The sequence below is a fragment of the Rhinopithecus roxellana genome, chromosome 5 (assembly GCF_007565055.1).
Source record: "Rhinopithecus roxellana isolate Shanxi Qingling chromosome 5, ASM756505v1, whole genome shotgun sequence".
Taxonomy (NCBI): domain Eukaryota; kingdom Metazoa; phylum Chordata; class Mammalia; order Primates; family Cercopithecidae; genus Rhinopithecus; species Rhinopithecus roxellana.
This window is the reverse complement of record NC_044553.1, coordinates 46063798-46085728: the sequence shown is the minus strand read 5'-3', so window position 1 is coordinate 46085728 and position 21931 is coordinate 46063798. Positions and strand designations below refer to the sequence as shown.

Genomic DNA, 21931 nt, shown 5'->3' with positions numbered 1-21931 from the left:
CAAAGATTTTTAATAGAATCGAGGCCTGATTTTACAAGTTAAATGAAAAAGAATTCTAGGAAAAACCTTTCATTGGCACCTTTATGAAGGATTACTTCTTTTTTTTTTGATACAGAGTCACTCTGCTGCTCAGGGTGGAGTACAGTGGCACAATCTTGGCTCACTGCAACCTCCACCTCCTGGGTTCAAGTGATTCTCCTGCCTCAGCCTTCTGAGTAGCTGGGATTACAGGGATGCGCCACCATGGCCAGCTAATTTTTTGTTGTATTTTTAGTAGACAACGTGGTTTCACCATGTTGGCCAGGCTGATCGTGAATTCCTGTCCTCAGGTGATCCACCTGCCTCGGCCTCTCAAAGCGCTGGGATTACAGGCGAGAGCCACCATGCCCAGCCTATGAATGGTTACTTCTTAAAATTCATACAAGTAATATGACATGTGTTTTTTAGAAGTCTTATTTAATAAATTTGAAAGATATTAAATTATTAGAAAAATTATCTTGCCAAGAATTTCAAAAGTCAGGAAATAGCAGCACTCACCCACCTTCACTAACCAGCTCACTATTGTCTGATTGTTTACAAGAGATGATCTTCTCCACTAGTTGGTTGTAGCTGCAGTTACCAACAGCTTTTACGATGTCATCAATCTAGAAAACAAATGACCATCTCACTAATCATGGTAAGATTAGAAACAAAACAAAAAAAGCCATATCATTCTTTATAATTTTATTCTAATACTAAATATAAAACTATGATTTACAAAAAACAAAATCAGCACTAAAATCAACACCCAACAGTTTCCAAGTTTGTTTACAGCTCAGTATGACACATTATGAAAAATACTACAGTTGTATTATTTTAATTATGCAAAAAAAGATTAGGATTATTACATGCAACTTTATTTCTTAAGGTCATAAACATGTATTTAAGTGATCAAAATAAAACATAAACTATTTCAGGAGAAAAAAACAAGAAAATATCCATTTTTTTTCACCCAGCATAAACTACCAAGCAACAGTTTTTTTTAAAAAACTAAAAAACAAATGTTGCACATTTAAAGCAAGGCAACTTTAAATATGTTAATTTATAGGATTAATAAAATTATTCCATTTTATTACTTATTTCCTAGAGAAGTATAGTGGAGATGTGAGTGGAGATAACTAACGTTATTTTCCTGAAGAAAAGCTAATATATGTTAATCAGGAATGGCATCTGCTTCATGATTCTTATTTAATCTTTGTTTTTAGAGGTACAGCAGAAGAGTAAATTTAAACTTTTAAGCTATAGGAAAATAAAATCGGGCTTCTCTACTCTCTCTCCATTACACTTTGCTTTGACTATAGAAGAAAAAGAGGTTTCTACTGTCTAAACAACTTATATAGTTGACTTTCCATACATAAAAATATATTTATATTTATTTATAAATTATTTACGTGCATTGCTGTATTAATAAGTTATATACCTAATAAATACAAATTTTAGAATTATATAAATAAAAATAAGAGGGCCAATGTTTTCTTCCTACATTCAAATGATCAACTTGAGGACTTACTCTTTGAATACCACAGGTCTCAACATATATCTCTGCACAATACTCAGCAGTGCTTTTCAAACTTCGGGAGCTTATTAAAAAGATGTAGAAGAATTTCAGGCTCAAGTTGCTTCTCAATTGAGTTTTCATTCCACTGCACAGGTGATTCCAATGCATAGCAAGTTTGAGAACCACCATTCTAGGCTATAATTTATTTTCCTCATTTATGAAAAAGTCTACAATACTAAAAGACTCTTAACTCATACAACTGGAACTGATGATTGGTTGAGACGACAATCAGTTAATTCAAAACCTCAAAGCAGGAAATTGTGGAAAATGTTTATAGGCATAGATATCTTAAACATTTTTTTTGGTGGGGGGATGGAGTCTCATTCTCTTGCCCAGGCTGGAGTGCAGTGGTGTGATCTTGGCTCATTGCAACCTCCACCTCCCAAGTTCAAGTGATTCTCCTGCCTCAGCCTCCCGAGTAGCAGGGATTACAGGCACCCGCCACCACACCTGACTAATTTGTTTGTTTGTTTTTAGATGGAGTCTCGCTCTGTCGCCATGGTGGAGTGTGGTGGCGCAATCTTGGCTCCCTGCAACCTCTGCCTCCCAGGTTCAAGTGATTCTCCTGCCTCAGACTCCCTAGTAGCTGTGACTACAGGCGCCTGGCACTACGCCCAGCTAATTTTTGTATTTTTTAGTAGTTGGGGTTTCACAGTGTTGGCCAGGATGGTCTTGAACTCCTGACCTCAAGTAATCTGCCTGTCTCAGTCTCCCAAAGTTCTGGGATTACAGGTGTGAGCCACTGTGCCTGGTCCATATCTAAATATTTCATATTAACTTAAAACACAAAAATGTATTCAACGGTCAATCTTTTGATGCAGAGCCAAACAAATCCTTTTCTTTGTGAGAGGATCCTTAGGATAAGATTCTAGGTAAATTGCACAAGAAACATCTATGAGTTCCAGCTTTGATTTATGTAAAATGAGAAGTTAGACCCTTAAGAAACAATTTGAGGGCACAATCTCTTCAGATGTTATTTTCCTCAACACCTTTACTTTATAGTGCTTTTCATTAGTGACTCAACTTCAATAAGTCTTTTCAAAGAATCTGAATTTTCAATTCTAAGAAATCCACAAAAATACAGCTACAATAAGTTGGCTGTGGTGGCTCACACCAGTAACGCAAACAATTTAGGAAGCTGAGGCACGAGGATATCTTAAGGCCAGCAGTTCAAGACCAGTCTGGGCAACACAGCAAAACTCCTGTCTCTAAAAATAAAATAAAATATTTTTTTGAGATTTTTTTCTTACTGTCTCCCACGCTGTGTCACCCACACTGGAGTGCAGTGGTGTGATCTGGGTCTCACTGTGTCACTCTCGCTGGAATGCAGTGGTGTGATCACAGCCCACTGCAGCCTCAACCTCCCAGGCTCAAGCAATCCTTCTACCTCAGCCTCCTGCATAGCTGGGACTACAGGCACACGCCACCACACTCAGCTAATTTTGAAATTTTTGGTAGAGACAGTCTCATTATGTTGTCCGGGTGGGCCTCAAACTCCTGGGCTCAAGCAATTCTCCCACCTTGGTCTTTCAAAATGTTGGGATTTCAGGCGTTAGCCACCATGCAAGGCCTCTAATTAAAAAAATTTTTTTAATTAGCTGGACATGGTGGTGCATGTCGATAGTCCCAGCTATTCAAGAGGCTGAGGCAAGAGGATTGCTTGAGTCCCAGAGTTCAAGGCTGCAATGAGCTATGATCATGCTACTACACATCAGCCTGGGCAATGGAGCAAGACACTGTCTCTAAAACAAAACAAAACCCCCCAAAACCCAACTACAATAATAAACACAAGATCAATAGGCTGGGCATGGTGGCTCATGCGTATAATCCCAGCACTTTGGGAAGCTGAGGCGGGCAGATCACCTGAGGTCGGGAGTTCCATACCAGCCTGGCCAACAAGATGAAACCTCATCTCTACTAAAAATACAAAAAATTAGCCAGTTCACTGTAGCTTCAACTTCCTAGGCACAAGGGATCCTCCCACCTCAGCTCCCTGAATAGCTGGGACTACAGGCATGTTCCATCATGCCTGGCTAATTTTTGTAGACGTAAGGTTTTGCCATGTTACCCAGGCTAGTCTTGAGGTCCTGGGCTCAAGTGATCCTCTTGCCTTGGCCTCCCAAAGTTCTAGGATTATAGGCATGAGCCACTGTGTCCAGCCATGTATTTTGACTTTATTAATGTCAATTTCCTAGTTTTGATATTTTACTAAATTTTGCAAAATTACTAAATTTTCCCATTGGGGAAAACTGGGTAAAACGTATGAGGGATCGTTATTTATTATTTCTTTTTTTTTTTTCTTTGAGACAGAGTCTTGCTCTGTTGCCCAGGCTAGAGTGCAGTGGCACCATCTTGCCTCACTGCAAACTTCGCCTCCTGGGTTCAAGTGATTCTCCTGCCTCAGCCTCCTGAGTAGCTAGGATTACAGGTGCCCGCCACCACACCCGGCTAATTTTTGTATTTTTTAGTAGACACGGGGTTTCATCATCTCGGCCAGACTGGTCTCGAACTCCTGACCTCATGATCTACCTGCCTCGGCCTCCCAAAGTACTGGGATTACAGGCGTGAGCCACTGCGCCCAGCCCGTTCTTTATTATTTCTTACACTGGCATGTGAATCTACAATTACTTCAAAATAAAAAGTTTAATTTATAAAAAAGGTAAATTCTCACCTCATACCATAAAACAAAATAAATTTGAAAGGCATTGGCTGGTATGATTCCTTTGTCTTTTTATTTTAAAGTTCACAATTAACCAATATTATTTTGAAATTTGAATCTTACTTATGTTAAAAAATGTAAGTAAGTGAAAATAATATTACAAGAGTATAGGAATAGACATAACAGATCAGTGGAAAAGAGAAGACTCTAACCTATATAAAAATTTATATGTGGTAGTAGAATTATTTTTTCCTTTCATCCTTCCAATTGACTCTCCACTTCTTCTCTATTTGGGAGACTAACCTCTATGGACTGCAGCAACTGGAATTCTTACTTTCTAGTTATCAGCTGAATTTGGCCACTGGGAGCTACTGGAGGAAATCAGAAAGTGGCAGTCAGAGAATGTTTTACCTATGCTCTTTCCCTGCCGGGCCATAGCTTGGTGCTAGTATTCCGCTCCTGCAGGTCACATCTCCTGGTCAGGAGCTCTGTGCTTTAGTAATCAATCTTGCTGTGTTCTGCTAAGTGTTCCCCCTCCTTGTCTCTTCAGAGTTAGGAGTGGCAATCGTTTTCTGCTGTTGCTAGGTCTAAGATGCTTCACCAACCTTTCCTTGTTCCCCTTAACTTTGTCCACACCTTTGTAAACAGTCTCTTCATTAAACTTCTGACAGTTATCTTTAAGTGTGTCATCTACTTCCTGCCAGGACCCTGATACCCTTGACAAGAGGCAAAATCTGGATTGCTAGAATGGATAGATGGGAGTGCCTTTTTAAAATAAATGTTTGGGTAATACAAAATCTCTTTTCAAAGCTATGCAATAAAGAATACGGTCTTGCCCAAAGAGAGGTTTGACCTTTGTCCTGGCTCCTATGAAATAACTTCTAAATCTTGGCATTTCCGTACCAATAGGACTGACTGTGTTATTTATCGTGGGCTCCTTGGGCCACACCTGCAGTTTATACTAATGATGGATCCCATGAACCACATGGTGTCAGCTCAGCTTCCAGGAAGGAAAGGGTAGGAGTCTGGGTTCAATTACATGGGCAATAAATTAAATCATACCTACATAATGAAATCTCAATAAAAAATCTGAACACTGAAGGTTGGGTGAACTTCCAGAATTGGCAGCACTCCGTGCATATTGTCATACATCAATTCCTGGAGGGTATGATGTCCTGAGGATCCAAGGGAAGCTTCACAGTCAGAACCCTCCGAGATTCTGCCATATATCCCTCTTTCCTTGGCTAATTTTAACCTGTACCTTTGCCCTGTAATAAACTGTAATGGTGAGTATAATAGGTTTCAGGGAGTCCTGTCAGTCACTCTGGTGAATTACTGAACCTGAGGGTAGTTTTGGGAAACCTTTGAACTTGTGATTGGTGTGAGAAGTAAAGGTGGTCTTCTATGAGCTCTTCCCTCTAACCTTGTAGTTGGGCCCTAGCTCCTTGCAGTTGGGGTCAGAGGTCTTGGGCAGACTTAGTAGTCTGGAGGACTGCGCTCTTAACCTCATAGTTTGGCTAATTCCAGGCAAAAGTGCAAAAAAAGTAAGTAACAAAAAATATAAATTGAGATTAATTTTCCAAATTAATACATTTTTCCTGCATTTGTGTTTATATAATTTAAATTCTGTGACTTACCTGAGGGTCTACTAACCACCCATGGTACAAAGGAATATCAAGAAGATCAAATACTATGCATTCTGGTGTATATTCAAACACTCGAACACCAGTGAATCTTACATTTACATCCAGGCCTGTCTGTAGTTTGTGCAGAATTGCCATGGCATCACTCATATTCTGAAAATAGAAAAGGGGAAAGTTCTAATTCAGAAACATCAAAACAAGAACAAAAAAGATATTCAAGTACGAGCACATTTACTTTTAATTTTCCATTTTATCCAATAAATTCAATTCAACATATTTTTACTACTGAGTATCTACTATGTGTCAGGCACTAATTGGAGTTTGAAAGATATAACGATGAATAAAAGAGACACTGAGGTGGGCGGATCACTTGAGGTCAGGAGTTTGAGACCAGCCTGGCCAACATGGTGAAACCCTGTCACTAAAAATATAAAAATTAGCTGGGCATGGTGGCATGCGCCTGTAGTCCCAGTTACTTGGGAGGCTGAGGTAGGAGGATCACTTGAACCCAGGAGGTGGAGGTTGCAGTGAGCCGAGATTGCGCCACTGCACTCCAGCCTGGGCAACTGAGCGAAACTCAGTCTCAAAAAAACAAAACAAAACAAGACAAAGTTCATGCTCTTATGCAACTAATATTCTATTGAGAGAGATAAACATGTATATATATAAAACAATGTCAAGTATTAGTAAGAAAAACTGAGCAAGAAGAGGTTGTAGAAAGCAGGAGAAATGAAGGACCTATTTTAGACCAGAAAGTCTAAAGTCAAATGTTTTAAAAGTTAAAGAGGAAGGCCTCTCCTACTGTTGAATCTAAAATAATTGAAAGTAGGATCTTGAAGAGATACTTGTATACCCATGCTCATTGCAACATTATTCGTAATTCTTTATCTATTCTTAGTTACAACTGACAAATGAATACAGAAAATGAGGTATATACATACAATGGAATATTATTCAGCCTTAAAAAAAGAAGGAAATCCTGTCATATGCTACAACCTGGATGAACCTTGAGGACATCTTGCTGAGTGAAATAAGCCAGTCACAAAAGTAAAAATACTGTATGATTCTACTTATATGAGATATTTAGAGTCATCAAACCCATAAAAACAGAAAGTAGAATGGCTGTTTCCAGGGGATTGGAGCAAGTGGGAAAGGGGAGTTGTCTGATGGATATAGGGTCTCACTTTGTTGCTCAGGCTAGAGTGCAGTGGTGTGATCATGGCTCACCACAGCCTCAAACTCCTGGGCTCAAGTGATCCTCCCGCCTCAGCCTCCCATGTAGTTGGGGCTACAGGTACATGCTACCATGCCCAGCTAATGTTTTTGATATTTTGTAGAGATGGGCTCTTACTATGTTACCCAGGCTGGTCTTGAATTTCTGAGCTCAAGTGATTCTCCACCTCAACCTGTCAAAGGTACTGGGATTACAGACATAAGCCACCATGCCTGGCAAGTTTCAGTTTTAAAGATGAAAAAGTGGCTGGGTGTGGTGGCTCACACCTGTAATCCCAGCACTTTGGGAGGCTGAGGCGGGTGGATCACGAGGTCAGGAGATCGAGACCATCTTGGCTAACACGGTGAAACCCCATCTCTACTAAAAATACAAAAAAGTAGCTGCACATGGTAGCAGGCAACTGTAGTCCCAGCTACTTAGGAGGCTGAGGCAGGAGAATGGTGTGAACCCGGCAGGCGGAGCGTGCAGTGAGCCGAGATTGCGCCACTGCACCTCCAGCCTGGGCGACAGAGCAAGACTCCGCCTCAAAAAAAAGAAAAAAAAAAAAAAAAGAATATATTTTATGGCCGGGCGCGGTGGCTCAAGCCTGTAATCCCAGCACTTTGGGAGGCCGAGACGGGCGGATCACGAGGTCAGGAGATCCAGACCATCCTGGCTAACACTGTGAAACCCCGTCTCTACTAAAAAACACAAAAAACTAGCCGGGTGAGGTGGCCGGCGCCTGTAGTCCCAGCTACTCGGGAGGCTGAGGCAGGAGAATGGCGTAAACCCGGGAGGCGGAGCTTGCAGTGAGCTGAGATCCGGCCACTGCACTCCAGCCTGGGTGACAGAGCGAGACTCCATCTCAAAAAAAAAAAAAAAAAAAAAGAATATATTTTATATTGTGTGGTTTCTAACACAATTAAAAAAAACAGAAATGTGCTATCAAGCCATGAAAAGACACAGAGGAAACTTAAATGCATATTAGTAAAGAAAACAAGCTAATCTGAAAAGGCTACATACTGTGTAATTTCAAATGACATTCTGGAAAGGGCAAGACTATAGAGACAGTAAAAAAGATCGGTGGTTGCCAAGGATTAAGGGAAGGGAGGATTGAATAGGCAGAGTACAGAGAATTTTTAGGACAGTGAGACTATTCTGTATGATACTGTAATGATTGATACGCATCATTACACATTTTTCAAAATCCATAGAATATACAAAACCAAGAAAGAGTAAATTATAGACTCTTGGTGATAATGATGTGTCATTGCAGGTTTATCAATAATAAATGAACCACTCTGGTGCAGGATGTTGATAGTGGGGGAAGCTGTGTGTGTGGGGTTAGGAGGAACAGTATAGAAATTCTCAGTACTTTCCATACTCAATTTTACAGTGAATGCACTGAAAAGGAAGGAAGGATGGAAGGAAGGGAGGGAGGGAGAGAGAGAGGAGGGGAGGGAGGGAGGGGAATGGGGAATGTAAATGGGAGAGGAAAGAAGGAGAGGGAGGTGAGGGAGGCAGGCCTCTTTGAAAATGACACTAGAATAGAGACCACAGTGAGCACTGACTCTTAGGAAGCTCTGGGCAAAGAGCATTCCAGACAAAGTAGACACCAGTGCAAAAACAAGTTTATTACTGTGTCCGTGGAATAGCATGGGGCCCAGTGTGGCTGGGACAAAACAAAAGTGAAAAGTTGTAGGAGATAAAGTCTAAGAGACAGGCAGAGGCTGGATCACAAAGACTTGTTTGTCAAATTAAGGAGTCATTCTGTTCACATCAGTTTTCTCAATAAATGTAGTCATATACTTCTGGAATAAAGACTATTTTTAAATGCTTTTCTAAGTATGTTAACACATTAAATATGGACATATGTATAGAAAGTACACTTGAAAGAATAAAGAAAAACCAACACATAAAATTTAACACTTTTACTGAATCCCTACTGCTAATCAGACACTGTACAAGATACTAAAGACACAGAATATGAACAGTAGATGACAGTCTATAAAGGGGTTTGATAATAAAAAGGGTGAAAATGAAGGAAATCTTCTTATATTAAAACTAGGGATTCTCTTTCAAATTTGAAAAAGACAAATTTAGGTTACAAAAACGAAGTTCTGTTTTATGAAATAATTCATAAAATTCCATTCTAACAGACTGTACAGACTGTAAACAGGAATCATTCAAATGTTTTAAATTCATGAACGATGCATTTATAATAGGATAACATTGTTATACTGCAGTCTTTTACCTTTGTCAGTTTCATCTCTTCCTACTATGTATGTTTCCCCCAAACAATATATTTTCTCCACCTTCCCAAAAATTGAACCCTTAAAAACAATCAGCTTACATTTTTTCCCTTAAGTGTTTTAGAACTTTTCTTAAATCTACAGCAATGATGAATCTGAAAAAATACTAACAATAGCAATCTAAGAATTATAGTTTTACAATCACCAGATTTTCCTCTATTTTTGTAAATTCTTGGTTGTCAACCACCCAACTTCCTTCAGGGGCAATATGATTTCTAATGGCTCTGGGTTCAGGCTTATTCCTTCATATATTTGCTACAATTATTCCCCCTTATTTAGTATTAAAACAACTGAGTTAACACCATTTGATATTTTCATAAAGATTACTAAAACTGATAAAAGAGGCCAGTCACAGTGGCTCATGCCTGTAATCCCAGCACTTTGGGAGGCTGAGGTGAACAGATCACTTGAGCCCAGGAGTTTGAGGCTGCAGTGAGCCACGACAGCACCACAGCAATCCAGACCATGTGACAGAGTGAGAGACCCTGCCTCAAAAAAAAAAAAGGCTGGCACGGTGGCTCACTCCTGCAATCCCAGGCAGGCAGATCACTTGAGGCCAGGAGTTTGAGACCAGTCACGCCAACATGGTGAAATGCCATCTCTACTAAAAATAAAAAAATTAGCCAGGAGTGGTGGCACATGTCTGTAACCCCAGCTAATTGGGAGGCTGAGGCATGAGAATCCCTTGAACCTTAAAGGCAGAAGTTGTACTGAGCTGAGATCGTGCCACTGCACTCCAGCCTGTACAACAGAGGGAGACTGTCTTTGTTTTTTTGAGATGGAGTTTCACTCTGTTGCCTTGGCTGGAGTGCAGTGGCGTGATCTTGACTCACTGCAACCTCCACCTCCTGGGTTCAAGGATTTCTTCTGTCTCAGCTTTTCAAGCAGCTGGGACCACAGGCGCATGCCACCACGCCCAGCTAACTTTTTGTATTTTTAGTAAAGATGAGGTTTCACCATGTTAGCCAGGATGGTCTCGATCTCCAGACCTTGTGATCCCCCTGCCTCAGCCTCCCAAAGTGCTGGGATTACAGGCGTGTGCCCCTGTGCCCTGCCGAGACTCTGTCTTAATAAAAAACAACAACTGATAAACTAAACAAACTTATTTTAAAAGGGTTTTAAACTCTTGGGTAAGTATTTTGCCACTTTGTTCCTAATTCCAAATTATACTTAATATTATAAAATATAAATGTGAGCTATGGTTGCTTGCCTTACAAGAAGAAAGTACTACTGGAAACTTTAAGGCAGTGGTTAAAACTGTTTCTTAGAACTCTTTTCAAAGGAACTTTTAACATGGTCAAATATTTTAAATTTAAATACAAAATATATTTTAAGAATATATTTGCACTCTTTAAAAATTTGTTATGAACACACACACATCATGTTTTCTTGTACTGTCAGTATATTATTGGACAAAACTGGAAAAAATAGGCTCTTTGCTTACATTACAACTTCTGGTAAAGAGTTTTAATTGGGAATATCGCAGCTCTATGTTGGTCTTTCTAAAATTAGATTTGAAGACGTCTGCTCATGTAAAATTATACAAAAAAGAACACTATTACATCACACTTGTGGAACATTACACATTAGCTTAGACTGAGCCCAGCCATATAAGCTTGACATACACTATTTTCAAAACTAACGGTAATGTAATAATAACACCTCAGAGTTTCAGTGTTTATTTTAAAAGCAGGGTACTTTTCCTAATATGTTTATGAGAAATGCAAGCAGTTGTTAGATATCCTTTATTTCAACTTTGAGCCAATACTTCCAATCTCTCTTTAAGAATCCTGATCAGGCCGGGCGTGGTGGCTCAAGCCTGTAATCCCAGCATTTTGGGAGGCCGAGACGGGCGGATCACGAGGTCAGGAGACGGGCGGATCACGAGGTCAGGAGATTGAGACCATCCTGGCTAACACTGTGAAACCCCGTCTCTACTAAAAAAAACACAAAAACTAGCCGGGCGAGGTGGCGGGCGCCTGTAGTCCCACCTCCTCGGGAGGCTGAGGCAGGAGAATGGCGTAAACCCGGGAGGCGGAGCTTGCAGTGAGCTGAGATCCGGCCACTGCACTCCAGCCGGGCGACAGAGCGAGACTCCGCCTCGAAAAAAAAAAAAAAAAAAAGAATAAAAAGAATCCTGATCAGTGTAATGGGAATGTATTCTAAGACTGCGAGATGGACTTAAACCAAATGTTGATAACATTTGTAAGCATTTTTATTTTTTTTCTTTCTTAACTTTTTGAGATGCAGTCTTCCTATATCACACCCAGATTGGTCTTGAACTCTTAGGCTCAAGAAATCCTCCTGCCTTAGTCTCCTGAGTACCTGGAATTACAGCTGCGAACCACTGTGACTGGCTGCAAACAGTTTTCTTTTCTTTCTTTCTTTCTTTTTTTTTGTAACAGGGTCTCACTCTGTTGTCCAGGCTGGAATGTAGTGGCGTGATCTTGGCTCACAGCAACCTCTGCCTCCCGGGCTCAAGCGATCCTCTGACCTCAGCCTCCCAAGTAGCTGGGACTATGGGCGTGTGCCACAACGTCCAGCCAATGTTTTGTACTTTTTGTAGAGACAGGGTTTTGCCATGTTGCCCAGGCTAGTCTCACCCTTGGGCTCAAGCGATCCGCCTGCCTTGGCCTCCCAAAGTGCTGGGATTACAGGCATGAGCCACCATGCCTGGTGCCTGCAAACACGAAAACTAAGATTTTCTCATTTCAATCAAGATTTTCTCAGGACTAGGCAACAAAAGTAAGATGAATCTGGAGGTTGATATCAGACTGCAACTATCATCCACAGTCCCTAATTTTAACTTTTTAATCAAAACAGCTTCATGATTTCAGTAAGAAATGATATAAATTTCATAAATACATGATATAAATTGAACTTTATCACTTTATACTTATCATGTACTGGTTTTATATACTGGAAGGTGGATAAGATTTCATTTGAAAAGAGGTTTCTATTGCTAAAAATGTTTAAATATCACTGTTTTAAGGTACAAATTTCCCTGATAAAATTTAAATGACTTAGAATACAAATTTGGCTTTAGCTGTAGATTTCCTTTCTTCTCCTTCTCCTTTTTTTTTTTTTTTTTTTTTGAAAAGGAGTCTCGCTCTGTCGCCCAGGCTGGAGTGCAGTGGTGTGATCTCGGCTCACTGCAAGCTCTGCCTCCTGGGTTCACGCCATTCTCCTGCCTCAGGCTCCCCAGTAGCTAGGACTACAGGCGCCCGCCACCATGCCCGGCTAATTTTTTGTATTTTTTTTTAGTAGAGATGGAGTTTTACCATGTTAGCCAGGATGGTCTCGATCTCCTGACCTTGAGATCCGCCTGCCTCGGCCTCCCAAAGTGCTGGGATTACAGGCGTGAGCCACCGCGCCCGGCCTCTTATTATTATTTTTTGAGGCAGAATCTCCCTCTGCCGCCCAGGATGGAGTGCAGTGACGCAATCTCGGCTCACTGCAACCGCTGCCTCCCTGGTTCAAGCAATTCTCATGCCTCAACCTCCTGAGTAGCTGGGACTACGGGTACGTGCCGTTACGCTCAGCCAATTTTTGTATTTTTAGTAGAGATGGGGTTTTGCCATGTTGGACAGCTGGTCTCGAACACTTGAGAGTGACCCACCCACCCTGGCCTCCCAAAGTGCTGGGATTACAGCCATGAGCCACCACATCTGGCCTAGATTTCGTATCTTATGATATGAGGCAACGTAAATTGTTGATTCTTCTTCTTTCTTTTTTTTATGAGACAGAGTCTCGCACTGTCACCAGGCTAGAGTATAGTGGCGGGATTCCAGCTCACTGCAACTTCCTCCTCCTGGGTTCAAGTGATTCTGCGGCCTCAGCCTCACGAGTAGCTAGGACTACAGGCGCGTACCACCCTGCCCAGCTAATTTTTTTTGTATTTTTAGCAGAGATGGGGTTTCACCATGTTGGCAAGCATGGTCTCCATTTTCTGACCTTGTGAACTGCCCGCCTCGGCCTCCCAAAGTGCTGGGATTACAGGTGTGAGCCACCACGCCCAGCCAACTTGTTGATTTTTCAAATTCTATTAGGACTAGATTATCTGAACACTAAATTCAAGAAATTTTGCAAGACTGAAATGAGTTATGCTTTCTATTTGCAAATTTGATACTGGTGAAAGTATGTTAAAAAGGTTGCTCTGAAAGTAAATGTGAAGATTCCAACGATGTCTCTTTCTTCCCTGGCTAATACTTCCTTCCACTCTAAGAAGCCAATTCCTTCTTGCCTTTGCCAAGTAAAGGAAGAATACTGACGAAAATGAAGCTCCGCTTGCTTTTTTCCAGCACCAATAATTTTGAGCCTAGTGATACCTCCTACATTGCAGAACAGGATCTCTAAAGAACATGCCAAGAAATGTGGATACTGAAACTATCAAATAGCAAAACTTGTCCTAATGACATACCATATACATCATTTGTTCAACTTTCTCCTGAACATAACTTATTATAAAATATAAATAAAACTAGGAAAGATACATCAATGACAAATTCACCTGGAAGTCAATTTTTCAAGAAAAACACTAGGTTTGATCTGTCATGGAATGAGAAAAAAAGGGAAAAATACTGAGAAAAAAAATGAGAAGAAAAAGGAAAAAAAAATGAGAAAAAAAGGAACAAATCTGGCTGTGAGCTAAAAATGGATTTCATATTTTTAAAGAGGTACAAAAAAGGAAAACAAAGAATATGTAATACAGACTGACCACATGTGGCCTGCAAAGTCTAAAGTGTTTACTATCTAATCCTTTACAGAAAAATGCTGCCAGCTACTAATAGAGACCAATGTATATATTTAAACTTTAAAATTATATACTTTTACAAGAATTGTGTTTATTACCTGTTCATAATTTAAACGTTGAATTTCTGAAATTTCTTTTGGCTTTGCATCAAGCATGTAATCTCCTGTAAAAAAAAGAATTGTAAAATTGCCTTTTAAAAACTTTTTTTTCTGATTACAAAAGTAATAGATCTTAATTATAAATGTTAAAACACTGTAGTTAGAGCTGACATATAAAGTTGACTCACCAATCCTACCCAGAGAAAATCAATGTTAACTTTTCCTATCACCTCAAATATTTTTTCAATGTATATATTATAGTGCTTTTGAACTTTTTACTTCCATTTTATAATATATTTCAGCAGCATTCCACGTTACTATGTATAAAGGTCCCAAAGGTTGTACCAAATTTCATTGCTGTCAACAATATAACTATTTCTGATTACCTCACTAACAATGGGTATTATCAGTCTTCTAAATGTTTGCAACCCTAAGAAGTAAAAAAAAAAATTTTGGCATCTGGCCGGGTTGGGTGGCGCAGGCCTGTAATCCCAGCACTTTGGGAGGCCGAGGTGGGTGGATCACCTGAGGTCAGGAGTTCAGCCTGGCCAACATGGTGAAACCCCAACTCTACTAAAAATACAAAAATTAGCCGGGCATGGTGGCGGGCACCTGTAATCCCAGCTACTTGGGAAGCTGAGGCAGGAGAATCGCTTGAACCTGGGAGGCAGAGGATGCAGTGAGCTGAGATCATGCCACTGTGTTCCAGCCTGGGCAACAGAGTGAGACTCTGCCTCAAAAAAAATTTTTTTTTTTTGCATTTAAAAAGATGGTATTTTTATATATGAGTGTTTATTTGGTATCACCTTTTAAATATATGTATAACCTTTTGGTGTATGTGGCAACTTTTTAATATATGTAGAACCTTCTAAAAATATGGATCATAATTTTAATACTTTTAAATCTATGTATTATCTTTCAAATTATGTATTAACTGTATGTACATACTTTTTTCCTTTGAATTATCTACCTATATAATTTTCTTTTTTCTTTTTTTTTCTTTTTTAAGAGATGGGGTTTTGCCATGTTGCAGCCTCCCAAAGTGTTGGGATCACAGACATGAGCCACTGTGCCTGGCCTATCTTTTCTTATTGAACTGTAAAAGCTAAACTGGGCTGGGCATGGTGGCTCATGCCTCTAATCCCAGTGCTTTGGGAGGCCAAGGAGGGTGGATCACTTGAGGTTAGGAGTTCAAGACCAGCCTGGCCAATATGGTGAAACCCTGTTTCTACTAAAAATACAAAAATTAGCCAGGCGTGGTGGTGTGCACCTGTAGTCCCAACTACTCAGGAGGCTGAGGCAGGAGAATTGCTTGAACCTGGGAAGTGGAGGTTGCAGTGAGCCAAGATTGTACCACTGTACTCCAGCCTGGGTGATGGAGCCAGACTCTGTCTCAAAAACAAAAACAAATTTTATTTTTTAAAAATCTTGTCAACTGGTTAATCTGTCTCTACCCTTCCAGACAACTAGTTAACTGATTTTTTGTGAGATCTAGACTTAGTGATGTAACTGAGACTGCACATTTTCGAAGACTTTTTTTTTTTTTTTTTTTGAGACGGAGTCTTACTCTGTTGCCCAGGCTGGAGTGCAGTGGCGTGATCACAACTTGCTGCAACCTTAACCTCCCTAGGCTCAGGTGATCCTCTCACCTCAGCTACCTGAGTAGCGGGGACTACAGGCATGCACCACCACATCTGGCTAATCGTATAAAATAAATAAATAAATAAAGCTAAACTGGATGCAGAAAAATGAGCAAAACTTGGAAAGGCAATGAAAGAAAAAGCATCTTTTGAGAGGAAGAATGAATGGAGAAAATACATATAAGAAAGATCATGTCACATGGACAACTTATAAGAAGATTTAATACAAAAGATTTATATTGCACAGTAGTGGCAAACACGGTTGAATGAGTCAACTTGAACAGATTTTAGAAAATCCTAAATAATATGCTGATAAGTTTGGCTGGCTGTAAAAGATCACACGGATCTTTATACTATATTAAGTAGAGGAGTGAAGGATGAAATTGATGCTTTAGGAAAAGCACACTGATATGTAGGCTAATTTAGAGAACAAAGAATGATACAGTTTGCAGGTAAATCAGGTTGTGAAGTATCAGTATATAGAAACAGAAAAAATTTCAAGGAAAGAATTAATATAACCTTGCTACTAATGGGATATTCTAGATAAACAGAAAACAAGAAACCTAAATTTGATAGCTACTTTAGGCCAAAAAAGTGGAAGAGAGGGTTTAGCATAAGTTTACTAGCTTATACCAGGTGAACATTTGGAAAAAAGGTAATACAGGCAACTCTGGGAGAAATTAAAATGCTTCAACATTGACCTGTCTTTATAGCATATTTATATTCAAAAGATAAAATAATTTTTTTAAAGTCAGAAAATGCCACCATCTCTACTATTTTCCTTACTTTATACTATGCCAGTCTTATCTTCATACTAACAATTTCAGATGGCTGAAGTCACAATATACATTCCAGTTCATGTTGAGTTTCATATTCCTGCTCATTTCCTGCCTTCTCCCTCCATCTCTTCCCCACCTTACTTTATTACGCTTCCTAACACTTCCTGGGTATAATGTTTCTTTCTCTATGCCAAAGCCCTCCAAAAAGCCATGTCCATGTCTGGCGCTGCTCTCATATTCTAGAAACAGAAATTTCCAGATTGAAATTCACCACTTCTCTTCTAACCTTTGCCAATCAAAATTCCCATTTCCTTGGGGTACTTCAGCTAGGCATTAGGAAAGCAATTAATAGTTTCCCTTACAATCCCTCTACTAGTGTTTGCTTTTTAACTAAAAAACATCTTTTTTCTCCAGAGAAATGGAGTAATCTCAACAGGAGAACATCTAAATAGCTTAGAAAAGTAAACAATTTGTTCTGGCACGATTGGCCCTGAGTAAAGTTTATTTTTGGTGAGGCAGAGCCTTCAGAATTTATTTGCCTACACCGTTCTTGTTCACTTCTCCCCCATACCCTATTAAAATATTACTTTTACACTGTCACTAATAGCTAAGTCCTCTCACCAGTGATTCCCAAACCTCTTTAGCTACACCAGGTCTAGCTATTTCCCCACTAATTTTTCTTTTTCCTTATTATCTGTCCTATGTTCTGCTTCCTCAGGGCTTTGCTGGCTAAGAGTTAGATAAATTTTAACATACCAAGATGTTAACTATTTCTTTTATTACTCTTTCCAAGAAAAATACCATGCTGACATTTCCGTGGTTAGAGTACACTTACGCAGCCACATTAACGACATGTTGACACCTCCAAATAACTAGCTTACAGTACATACTCAGTAAATATTTACTGGATTGCTGGGCGCAGTGGCTCATGCCTGTAATCCCAGCACTTTGGGAGGCTAAGGCAGGCGGATCACCTGAGGTCAGGAGTTTGAAACCAGCCTGGCCAAGATGATGAAACCCCATCTCTACTAAAAATACAAAAATTAGCTGGGTGTGGTGGCAGGTGCTTGTAATTCCAGCTACTTGGGAGGCTGAGGCGAGATAATCGCTTGAACCCGGCAGGCGGAGGTTGCAGCGAGCCAAGATTGGGCCATTGCACTCTAGCCTGGGGGACAAGAGTGAAATTCCATCTCAAAAAAAAGAAAAAAATTTTGCTGGATTAAAAAAGGCAAGAAAAGGGCTGGGTGTGTGACTTACGCCTGTAGTCCCAGCACTTTGAGAGGGCAAGGTGGGTGGATTACAAGGTCAGCAGTTCAAGACCAACCTGGCCAACATGGTGAAACCCCATCTCTACTAAAAAAAAAAAAAAAAAATGCAAAAATTAGCTGGGTGTGGTGGCGGGCGTCTGTAATCCCAGCTGCTTAGGTGGCTGAGGCAGGAGAACTGCTTGAGCCTGGGAGGCGGAGGTTGTAGTGAGCCAAGATCGCATCATTGTACTCCAGCCTGGGCCAAAGCGCAAGACTCAGTCTCAGGAAAAAAAGAAAAGAAAAGAAAAGAAAAGAAAAGAAAAGAAAAGAAAGAAAACACAAGTAGAGGAAATTTCAAACACCAAAAATACTTTGGGATGATAGAGGGGTAAGAGGGATATATTTTTGAGTATATGAGCTTTTCCGCATTCTTTAAATCATAGAAGGTGCCCAGATGGAGACAGCACATTAACCCCTCTAAACATTGGTTTCCTCATCTGTAAAACAGAGGCATTACAATTTTGTGATGGCTTTATTTTTGCACCAATCTCATCCTTTGTACTATTAGTACTTCTGCACTTATGGCTCTGCTCATCGGTTCTCTGCCACCACAACTGTATTTCTTCATTTGCAGAACTCACAGCAAAAGAGCTCATTTTGTCTCAGAAGGTACGCAGACAAAGTCAAGCAGAGTGCTAGTGATAATGAGCAGGGAAGAGGTTAGGTAAATGGCATCAACTTGTGATAGCACAGAAAGTAGAGCCAAAATGAAGGTAAGAGCTATGGAGTGGCAGCACAGTTTAACACTGTCCAATCGAAATATAATGCAAGCCACAAATTTGAGCTCAAATGTAATTTTAAATTTTCTAGTAGCCACATTAATAAAGGTCAAAATAAATAGGTAAAATTAGTGTTTTTTTTTTTTTTTTTTTTTTCTGAGATAGGGTCTCACTTTGTCACCCAGGCTGGAGTACAGTGGCACAAACATGGCTCACTGCAGCCTTGAACTTCCAGGCTCAAGTGATCCTCCTGCCTCAACCTCCTGAGTAGCAGGGACTACAGGTAAGCATTATTACACATGGCTAATTTTTAAATTCTTTGTAAAGACAGGGTTTTGCCATGTTGCCCAGGCTGGTCTTGAACTCCTGAGCTCAAGTGATCTACCTGCCTCAGTCTCCTGAAGTGCTGGGATGAAAGGCATGAACCATCACACCTGGCCAAAATTAATCTTAGTAACATATTTTATTTAACCTAGTATATGAAAATTTCAACAATCAATATTTTAAAATTACTGATACTCTTTTTTAACCAAGTCTTTGAAATTCGGTGTATATTTTACATTTACAGAACATCTCAATTCATACTGGCCACATTTCAAGTACTCGATAGCCGCATGTACCTACCGGCTACTATATTCTTCAGTGCAGGTTTGGGTGATATATGGTAATGACCTAACAAAGAATAATAAATTAGTCCAATTTGACTCAATCTGCCTTATACAATTCCATCTGAGAACAAGGAAAGTACGGTGGAGAGTGGATGGATATGGAAGAGCTGGATAGGAAACAGGGCCAGAAATATATGTAACTCATTACTTAAATTATATATAGTTATATAAAATGGCCAGGTGCGGTGGCTAATGCCTATAATCCCAGCACTTTGGGAGGCCAAGGCAGGTGGATCACTTGAAGCCAGGAATTCAAGATGACCCCAGCCAACACCGGGAAACCCCATCTCTACTAAAAATACAAAAATTAGCCAGGCATGCTGGCGGGCACCCGTAATCCCAGCTACTCGTGAGGCTGAGGCAGGAGAATTGCTTGAACCTGGGAGGCAGAGGTTGCAGTGAGCAAGATCATGCCACTGCACTCCAGTTTGGGCAACAGAGAACCAGTTTCAAAAAACAAAACAAAATAAAACTACATTTAACTTTTTATTATCCCATTTAGGAAACTAAAATAGATTAAGCATCCTATTACAGTAAATTCAAACTTCCTGCCTGGCTCAAAAGACTCTCTTGCCACAATCTACTTAGTCCAATCTCTATTTCTCTAACTATATAACATGCAGATTTACCAAGTATAGTCAAATTAGACTCATACACTGTTCCTTCAATATGCCTTACATATTTCCACCTCTAGCTTGAGCTTAAGATAGTTTCCACCTAGCCCTCAACCTTTCCTATTCTTTACAACAGCATAGATTCTAACTATCCTTCAAAGCGCAATACAAGTCACATGTTCTCCTTTAAGCCTTTTCTACTCCTTACCCACTTCCCATACCCATTTGTACCCAAACTTCTCAAAAGTTTTCTGCCCTTGAGGCTCCACTTCCTTACCTCCCAGACACTCTTCAACTCACCACTCCATTTCCATCTCATCACTGCAGTGACACGGTTTGATGAAGATCACAATAACCTTCACACTGCCAAGTCATAATGGGAGTATTCTCCAGTATTCAATACCCTTTCTCTTTTCTTCTAACAATCTTCACCTTCTGTGGGCTTCATTCTACCACTCTCTCCTGGCTTTTCTCCTATCTTACTACCAGCTACTTCTTCACTATTTCTCTGTCCTCTACTTCATTCATTTGAGCAGAGGTGATGTTGCACCTAAAGGAGCAAAAACTGGTTCTTGGTGCAGGAAGGAGGGTGGAAAAAAAAAAAAAAAACTTAGATAGTATATGGTTTATAGCCTTCAAAGGGCCACAGTACAAAAAAAACCCATACAATAGACCCACACAAAATGGCTCAAGCCTGTAATGCCAGCACTTTGGGAGGCCGAGGTGGGCAGATCACGAGGTCAGGAGATGGAGACCATCCTGGCTAACATGGTGAAACCCCGTCTCTACTAAAAATACAAAAAATTAGCTGGGCCTGTTGGCAGATGCCTGTAGTCACAACTACTCGAGAGGCTGAGGCAGGAGAATGGCATGAACCGGGAGGTGGAGCTTGCAATGAGCTGAGATCTGGCCACTGCACTCCAGCCCGGGCAACAGAGTGAGACTCTGTATCAAGAAAAACAAAACAAAAAGAAAAAAACAAAAAAACACATACAATATATCTACAGCATGAAAATGTCCTGAAGTGAGCCATTAGGACAAAAGTGTCTATAAAGGCTCCTCAGAATGGCAATAATGAAAAGAAAGTTGAAACACTGCTCCACCTAATCTCTACACGCTGGGAAACTTCAAGGGAGAATCCTGGACCCTCTTCTTTTCTCTATTATCTTATCAACTTCCCCAGATTTAAATACCATTTTTATACTGATGACTTCTAAATTCTTATGTCAAATTTCAGTGTTCTCTGGAACTCATAGTCTGCCATTAGCAAATTCCCTAGGCATTCAACTTCTCTGAATGTTCCCTTCACCTTACTATCTGAGTATCTGGCTCTGTCTTGATGACAATGCAGTTCTCTTAAGTGATAGTTCTGTTCTCTCTCATACTTCTTTTACCAGTGAGCCTCAAAGTGGAATAGGAACCCACTTGTTGAAAGTAAGAGGGAAGGTATAAAATAATTGCCTAGAGAAATGGGAGAGTGAATGGATTAGAGAGCTGCGGTATGATTTTGGGGGTGTTACCTTTGAGGTTATTCTCTCCCCACTTCCTCCCTAAACTCCTCAGTTTTAAAACTTAGATAATTCTACCCATTATCTACCCACCTTGTTGCAGTTACCTACTGACCTTCAGGCCAATACCCTTTATTCTTAGCTCCTTTCTCCAACACAAATCCCATAATTTTTGGTAATTTCAATAAGCATGGGGATGTCTCTTCCAATACCCTGCCTCTCTGTTCCTTGACCTCTTCTCCAACGAAAATATTTTATTCTTAAAACACACACACACACACACCCAGAAAAACAACCTTTTATTCTACTTTATCTCAGAAACTCATTTCCCATGGTAATACAGTTTCATTATTACCAAAAATTCCTCAGCTCTATCAGGAATCAAGACTTACAATCCATTAATCTCATTACATTTTCCTTC

The 21931-nt window shown here is 40.1% G+C and overlaps 1 protein-coding gene across 1 annotated transcript in view; it reads right to left on the bottom strand.

The window, feature by feature from the left end:
- The window catches only part of MINDY2 (MINDY lysine 48 deubiquitinase 2), an 81075-nt gene that overhangs the window by 35497 nt on the left and 23647 nt on the right, over nucleotides 1–21931 (bottom strand). The window contains 3 exon segments of the mRNA XM_010374254.2: nucleotides 542–644; nucleotides 5894–6052; nucleotides 14276–14340. Coding sequence (XP_010372556.1) covers nucleotides 542–644; nucleotides 5894–6052; nucleotides 14276–14340 — 327 coding nt within the window.